This window comes from Carcharhinus amblyrhynchos, unplaced genomic scaffold (genome assembly GCF_965287045.1).
Source record: "Carcharhinus amblyrhynchos unplaced genomic scaffold, sCarAmb.v2.hapA scaffold_437, whole genome shotgun sequence".
NCBI classification, from domain to species: Eukaryota; Metazoa; Chordata; class Chondrichthyes; order Carcharhiniformes; family Carcharhinidae; genus Carcharhinus; species Carcharhinus amblyrhynchos.
In genome coordinates this window covers 27,501-35,861 of record NW_027650177.1, presented here as the reverse complement: position 1 = coordinate 35,861, position 8,361 = coordinate 27,501, and the positions used below count along the sequence as shown (strand labels likewise).

The following is an 8,361-nucleotide window of genomic DNA, read 5'->3' as shown; positions in this document are numbered from 1 at the left end:
GTCTCTCTCTTTGTGTCTCTCTGTCTCTCGTTCTCTCTCTTGCTCCCTCTCTTTCTCTCTCCTTCCCTCTCTCGGTCTTTCGCTCTCTGTCTGTCTCTTGTTCACTCTCTCTCTCTTTCCCTGTCTCTATCCCTCTCTCAATCCCTCTCTCAGTCTCTCTCTCTCTCTTACATTATGATTTTGGTTAGAAACCCCCAGGAGTTTTATGCAGTCTGTCTGGATCATAAGTTTGACATATTTAAATTTGGCGAGGATAAGCATGATAGTTTTCACTCCAGGTACGATTCAGATCACCAACTGGGGAGCATCAATCAAACAAAGTTTATTTAAGAATATAGTTAACATGTAGAGAAAGAAAAACAGTAAGAAATCTTATCAATTATAAACAAAAGCAAAATAACCACGATAAGCTATAACCCTGAACAAATATATCTAAGACGTTCCAATCAAAACCACATCCTTCAGACAAAACCCTTGTCACATGTTTAACCCTGTAAAGACTAATGCTCACATGATCTTGGAACTGAGTCCTTTGGTTGACTGCTGCAGTTCTATTGAAACACTCAGAACAGTTTGAAGTCAAAACAGTTTCCCAGAGCGGGGAGACCCTCTGGTCGAGCCACCAACAGCAGATGTGCCTCTGCGGGAATGCTTTCAGCTCAATTACCCAGAGAGAAAGAGGGAGAGACTGCCTTCAGTCTGATGTCCCTCCTAAAATTTAAACCTGCAGCTCAGAACTGAAAATGAACAAGCTCCTGTCAGCTACTCTGCACTCATTCTTCCTGCTGATAAAGCAGGGCCACCAAGATCATCCCCAAATAAAACACAACCCCCATTCAAACCCACTGGAGGGGCAATAACAGAACTTGTCCTCATCGACAACCTGGTGACACGGTGACATCACAGCAGCCAGTATCATTTTTAAAAAAAATCTTTAAAGGTAAACTTTCTCTCTCTCTCGCTCTCTCTCTCTTTTTCTCTCACTCTCTCTGTCTGGTTCTCTCTCTCTCTCTTTCTCTCTCTCTCTCTCTACTTTCTGCCTCTCCATCTCTCTCTCTCTACTTTCTGTCTCTCCACTCTGTCTTTCTCACTCTCTGTCTCTGTCCCCGTCTCTTTCTGGCATATTCAAGAGAGAACAGAGACATAGCGAGACAGAGGGGGAGACAGAGAGTCAGAGACAGAGAAAGAGAGAGGCAGACAGAGAGAAAGAAAAAGAGAGACAGAGACAGTGATAGACAGAGAGAGAAAACGAGAAACAGAGAGAGTCAGAGAAAGACAAAGAGAGGCAGACAGAAAGAGAGAGTGAGACAGAGATAAACAGAGACAGAGAGACATAGAGAAAGGGGGGAGAGAGAGGGGGAGAGGGAGAGCGAGAGAGACAGGGAGAGAGAGAGAGAGACAGAGAGACACACACATACACAGAGACATAGAGAGGGGAAGAGAGAGAGGGAGAGAGAAAGAGATACACACAGAGACATCGAGGGAGAGAGAGAAGAGTGAGACAGGGAGAGAGAGACAGGGAAAGAGAGAGACAGAGAGAGAGAGATGGGAGAGAGACAGAGAGAGAAACAGAGAGAGAGGGAGAGATGGGAGACAGAGAGAGAGAGACAGAGAAAGAGAGAGAGAGACAGAGAGAGAGAGAGAGACAGAGAGAGAGAGAGAAAGAGAGATGGGAGAGAGTTGAGGGGTGGAGTTACTGCATTTCCCCATCACTCCCCCCAAGGAACCCCCTGCTCCTGTCTCTCCCAGATTGGGGCAATTACCGACAGTGTAACTTCAAGGCCAAGCAACAACTCCTGCGAGTGGGGGAGCGCCATGGGAGGGGTGGCACATGTAAGTGAGCGAGGGGTGTGTGAGAGAAGGGCCTGGAGACCTACACCCCCCTCCGGAGCCCAACACCACAAAGAAATAAGACAAATCCCAGAACAAAATATACAATCTTCCATCAATAACATCACAGGGGACTAGCCAAACAGATGGCTGAGCTTTCCAATCAATACCATGGTACGCATTGAAAGTGGCTAATAAATAAAGTTTTTTTTGAGTCAATACATGAACCAGGCAGAGGCCATTCAGCCCCATCTTGAGCAAAGCCCTCCCGCCCTTCAGTCGAGCCAGTAGGTGATTGGAAGCTTGACTCCGGGTTATTGCCCTCCTACCCCCCAACCCCTGCAATTCCATGAGCTGGATTCCCTCAGTCCCGTCCGCCAAATCCTCACCCAATCCACTCATCCTCCTCGGGCTGCAGGCTGGACTGGGCAGGAAGCCTCCCGACTGGCCCCGGGCAAGATGTCCGCTTCCCGATGGAGGACTCCAGGCCTCCTCCTCCTCTTCCTCCGCCGTCCCCTCCTCTTCCTCCTCCAAGGGCACCGTCGCTCGCCGGCCTCCGGCGCCACTCGGGGCTGGGCGGGGAGATGAGGATGGGCGGGGGTGCAGGCACCGGACGATGGTTCCCCGAGTTGAACAGCTCGGAGGCGGTCATGGTTGGCAGGCTGGAGTTCCGGGGGGTCACCGCCGTTCCTGTCGGAGGGGGAGCGAAGGCAAGAAATCAGGCAGGGGGTGGTAAACGGGAAAGCGACGCCCCACGCAGTCGAATTGCTGCGGCTTTCCTCCCTCGCCCTTACACACCACTGCTCGCGCTGGGGGCCCTCCCAAAGATTCTGGGAACAAAATGACTCCCAGGGATCCAGGATGGAGGTGATAGATTGTGGGGTGGGAGGGGCTGGGGTAGTGGTGAGGAGGATGGGGTTGAGATTCAGGGATCTGGCCTCACCTGCGGTTCCACAGTTGTCATACTCCAGGCTCATCCCCCGGGTGCTCTTCAGGCTACGAACCTCGGTGTCCTCTGTCGCCGCTCCCTGCCCCAGCTCTGGGGGCTGCGGGGCCCCTGTCCAGGGAGGGACAGGGGCCTGGGTCCGTAACTTGTCAGGTAAGGGCGGAGGGCAATCACCAGCAGAATCTGTCAGGAAAAGAATCTGTCAGATTTGAGAGGCCACTCGACTCAGAGTCAACGCCCACACTTGTTGGCTGAATTCCCTCAATCACACCCATCACCATCGCACCCCCCCTTCTCAGGCATCCTCCCAGGCTGTAGTTTTGACAAGGATGTCAACAAACTGAGCCAGTGCCAAATCTCTGAGCAGAAGAACCCAAAGATGCCACTCATCAGAGTGATTTGGAGGTCAGACATTGGATGAGCAAATTGTGTCTTACCCGTCTCAAGGCTGCAATAGTCAGGATCATCCATCGGCAACACACTATGGAGGCTCTGAGCCGCGTTCAGATCCCTGCAGAGTACATTCTCATGACCTTGTGAAGGTAAAGGGTCCACCTGACCCTCGCAGGCGTGTGGAGAACTGGATCCAACTTGGGAGAAGGGAACACCTGTCAGAGGAAGGGAAAATTTCACTTATTCGAGTTCACTGAAAAAGCATAGTGAGGGGGATGAGTGCTGAGGGAGAGCCGCATTGTGGGAGGGTCAGTGCTGAGGGAGCGTCGCACTGTGGGAGGGTCGGTGCTGAGGGAGCACCGCACTGTGGGAGGGTCGGTGCTGAGGGAGCACCGCACTGTGGGAGGGTCGGTGCTGAGGGAGCACCGCACTGCGGGAGGGTCAGTGCTAAGTGAGTACCTTACCCTTCTCGGTAACCTCCTCCAGCCCCTACCCCCCTCCCTATCTCTGTAACCTCCTCCAGCCCCCTACACCCTCTCCCTATCTCTGTAACCTCCTCCAGCCCCCTACACCCTCTCCCTATCTCTGTAACCTCCTCCAGCCCCAACACCCCCTCGCTATCTCTGTAACCTCCTCCAGCCCCTACACCCCTCCCTATCTCTGTAACCTCCTCCAGCCCCCAACACCCCCTCCCTATCTCTGTAACCTCCTCCAGCCCCCCACACCCCCTCCTTATCTCTGTAACCTCCTCCAGCCCCCTACACCCCCTATCTCTGTAACCCCCTACACCCCTCACTATCTCTGTAACCTCCTCCAGCCCCCTACACCCCCTCCCTATCTCTGTAATCTCCTACACATGTATCCTGAGAAGATGAGGTGATGGTTCCTTACCCATGAGACAAAGTTCCGTGTGGGACACTGCTGCTTTGTCTCTGTAGCTGCTGCAATCACCAGTTACACTGCCGGAGTCACCATTCAACTGAGTTGATGGGAGATTGGTATAGACAGGAATGTGTTCCTCACTGTACCTGGTACCTGAGAGAGAAAGAGAGAGTCAGAGTGGGAGACACAGGGACAGACAGAGAGATGAGAGAGAGATGAGAGAGAGAGTGAGAGAGAGAGTGAGAGAGAGACACACACACGAAGAGAGAGAGAGAGACAGAGACAGAGAGAGAGAGATAGAGACAGAGAGGGGCAGAAAGGGATAGAGAGAGAGTGATAGAGGAAGGAAGAGAGAGAGAGGGAGGCAGAGACAGAGAGAAAGATATAGAGGGAGACAGAGATAGAGGGAGAGAGAGAGAAAGAGGCAAAGAGAGACAGATATAGAGAGAGACAGAGAGAAAGAGACAGAGAGGAAGAGGCAGAAAGAGAGAGAGGCAGAGAGAGAGAGACAGAAAGATGCAGAAAGAGAGAGAGAGACATAGAGAGAGAGGCAGAGAGTCAGAGGCAGAGAGAGAGAGACACACACAGACAGAGAGAGAGAGAGAGTGAGAGAGAGACAGGGAGACAGACAGAGAGAGGGGGGGAGGGAGAGAGAGAGAGAGACACGGGGAGACAGAGAGAGAGGGAGAGAGGGACAGATACACGGAGAGAGAGAGTAAGAGAGTCAGGGAGAGAGACAGAGAGGGAGAGAAAGAAAGAGACAGAGAGAGAGAGGCAGAGAGAGAAAGAGAGACACAGAAAGAGAAAGAGAGAGACAAAGAGAGAGAGAGGCAGAGTGAGAGACACACACACAGACAGAGAGAGTGAGAGAGAGAGAGAGTGAGAGGCAGAGAGACAGACAGACAGAGAGGGGGAGAGAGAGAGAGAGAGACAGAGAGAGGGGGAGAGAGAGAGAGAGGGAGAGAGGGACAGATACACGGAGAGAGAGAGGAAGAGAGAGAGAGAGAGAGAGAGGAGACAGCGGGAGGGAGACGCAATGGCCCAGGGGGCTGGATGGTCCTTACCCTGGAGAACCTCCGTGGGCAGGGGAAGTTCCTGAGGGAGGAGGGGCTGGAAACTAGCTGCCTCTCGCACCAGGCCTTCCGCTGCCTTGGGAATCACTTTCTCCGGGACAGCACTCTGTCGCTGGCAACCCAACACACTCTCCACCTTCTCCTCTGACTTATCCAGCATTATCTTCACCATCCGGAGGTGCAGGAGCTGAGACACACAAAGAGAGTTGAGACATTGACAGTTACATCAAACAACAATGGCTACCAACAATCCCACAATGCACAACAGCAACTCAAGTCCCCCATCAAAAACAGAGGGAGCTTTACTCTGTATCGAACCCCGTGCTGTACCTGTCCTGGGAGTGTTTGATGGGGGGACAGTGTAGAGGGAGCTTTACTCTGTATCTAATCCCGTGCTGTACCTGTCCTGGGAGTGTTTGATGGGGGACAGTGTAGAGGGAGATTTACTCTGTATCTAACCCCGTGCTGTACCTGTCCTGGGAGTGTTTGATGGGGGACAGTGTAGAGGGAGCTTTACTCTGTATCTAACCCCTTGCTGTACCTGTCCTGGGAGTGTTTGATGGGGGACAGTGTAGAGGGAACATTACTCTGTATCTAACCCTGTGCTGTACCTGTCCTGGGAGTGTTTGATGGGGGGACAGTGTAGAGGGAGCTTTACTCTGTATCTAATCCCGTGCTGTGCCTGGGAGTGTTTAACAGGGACAGTGTAGAGCAGATATCTCTGTATGTATACAGTCAGTTGTGGTGTGTCTGCGGGTTCGGAAACAGCTTCTGAGGGAGTGGAGATTATGCAAAAGAAACTTGTCGTGTTGCTGGGACACTGTGAGAACACAAACCGCAAGGTTAGCAGCCAGCAATCTGACAGATAAAACATCAGAGAGAGGAAACCTGCAGAGCTGAAACCGATTTATTACATCAGAGATAGAGAGAGAGAGAGAGACAGACAGACAGACAGAGACAGAGAGAGAGAGAGGGAGAGAGAGACAGAGACAGAGAGAGGGAGAGAGAGAGAGAGACAGAGACAGAGAGAGAGAGAGACAGAGAGAGACAGAGAGAGACAGAGAGAGACAGAGACAGAGAGACAGAGACAGAGTGTGTGTGAGAGAGACAGAGAGAGAAAGAGAGACAGAAAGAGACAAAGAGAGAGACAGACAGAAAGAGACAGAGAGAGAGAGAGAGACACAGAGACAGAGAGAGAGACACAGAGACAGAGAGAGAGACAGAGAAACAGAGAGAGAGAGAGAGAGCGCATATATCCCCTAAAGTACCGAGGAAGCCATTCAGCCCATCGAGTCTGCTCCGACCACAATCCAACCAATGCCACATCTCCGTAATCACACACATTCACGCTGCAATTTCCTCTGACACTAAGAGACAATTTAGCATGGCCAATCCACCCTAACCTGCACATCTTTGGACACTAAGGGACAATTTAGCAAGGCCAATCCACCCAACCTGCACATCTTTGGACACTAAGGGACAATTTAGCAAGGCCAATCCACCCAACCTGCTCATCTTTGGACACTAAGGGACAATTTAGCAAGGCCAATCCACCCAACCTGCTCATCTTCTTGAGAGATGGACAGAAAGAGACACAGAGAAGGATCTTCCTTTACCCTCATCTCTGTCTTTCTCCATTTCTGTCATCTCCCCTCCTCACTGCGTGTCCCCCTCTGCTTTTCCCCACCCTCTTCCACTTTCACATTCGTACCTACCTGGGGTAGCGGGGTGGGGGGGGGGGGGGGAGATAGGGCTTAAAAATCACCTTGGATAAATCTCCCCCGACACTTACCTGCCCTGCAGGTAACAATCCCCATCTCCGACAGCGCGTACTCATGTCCGCCTCCTGACTGGGCGGTTTCTGAGTTGCATGACCTCCTTCCCAGGGACTGAGGCCTACCCAACAGGCTTCTGGCCTAACACTTGCTGACGAAGAGGCTCATCTCCAAACTCCGTGGCCTGGGCCTCAGTTCATCCCTCTGCAACTGGATCCTGAACTTCCTAACCCACAGACCACAATCGGTAAGGACAGGCAACAACACCCCCTCCACCATCATCCTCAACACCGGTGCCCCACAAGGCTGTGTTCTCGACCCCCTCACTATCCTCCTTATACACCTCGGACTGTGCGGCCACATTCCCCTCCAACTCCACGTTCAAGTTCGCTGATAACGCCACCGTTAGTGGGTCGGATCTCAAACAATGAGGAGACGGAGTACAGGAAAGAGATAGAGAATCTGGTGAACTGGTGCGGTGACAATAATCTCTCCCTCAATGTCAACAAGACGAAGGAGATGGTCATCGACTTCAGGAAGCGGACTGGAGAACATGTCCCTGTCTACACCAACCGGGATGAAGTAGGGTCAAGAGCTTCAGGTTTTTAGGTGTCCAGATCACCAACAACCTGTTCTGGTCCCCCCTCCACACGCTGACACTATAGTTAAGAAAGCCCCACCAACGCCTCCACTTTCTCAGGAGGCTAAGGAAATTTGGCATGTCCGCTACGACTCTCACCAACACTTACAGATGCCCCATAGAAAGCATTCTTTCTGATTGTATCACAGCTCGGTCTGGGCTCCTGCTCTGCCCAAGACCGCAAGGAACTACAAAAGGGTGGTGAAAGTAGCCCCAATCCATCACACAAACCAGCCTCCCATCCATTGACTCCGTCTACACTTCCCGCTGCCTCGGGGAAAAGCAGCCAGCATAATGAAGGACCATCCCACACACACCCCGGACATTCTCTCTTCCACCTTCTTCCATTGGGAAAAAGATACAAAAGTCTGAGGCCACGTACCAACCGACTCAAGAACAGCTTCTTCCCTGCTGCTGTCAGACTTTTGAATGGACCTACCTCGCATTAAGTTGATCTTTCTCTACACCCTAGCTGTGACTGTAACACTACATTCTGCACCCTCTCCTTTCCTTCTCTATGAATGGTATGCTTTGTCTGTATAGCGCGCAAGGAACAACACTTTTCACTGTATCCCAATACATGTGACAATAATAAATCAAATCAAATCAAATCAGTGGAGACAGGAGTGTGTATAACAGGAGCGGCACAGTAGCATAGTGGTTAGCACTGCTGCCTCACAGCTCCAGGGATCCGGATTCAATTCCCGGCATCGGGTCACTGTCTGTGTAGAGTCTGCACGTTCTCCTCATGTCTGCATGGGCTTCCTCCCAAAGTCCAAAGATGTGCGAGTTGGGTGGACTGGCCGTGCTAAATTGTCCCTT

The 8,361-nt window shown here is 51.8% G+C and overlaps 1 protein-coding gene across 2 annotated transcripts in view; it reads right to left on the bottom strand.

The window, feature by feature from the left end:
* LOC145339386 (uncharacterized) overlaps window positions 1–8,361 on the bottom strand; it is a 60,261-nt gene that overhangs the window by 41,988 nt on the left and 9,912 nt on the right. The window contains exons 8-12 of one of the 2 annotated variants that reach the window (XM_080183831.1): window positions 5,116–5,311; window positions 4,061–4,204; window positions 3,214–3,384; window positions 2,774–2,959; window positions 2,220–2,520 (exon numbers count right to left, since the gene is read on the bottom strand). In XM_080183831.1, the coding sequence (XP_080039957.1) occupies window positions 2,220–2,520; window positions 2,774–2,959; window positions 3,214–3,384; window positions 4,061–4,204; window positions 5,116–5,311 (998 nt within the window). Of the gene's footprint in view, window positions 1–307; window positions 2,521–2,773; window positions 2,960–3,213; window positions 3,385–4,060; window positions 4,205–5,115; window positions 5,312–8,361 lie in introns of those variants that run through there. The other variant, XM_080183832.1, reaches the window with a different exon arrangement.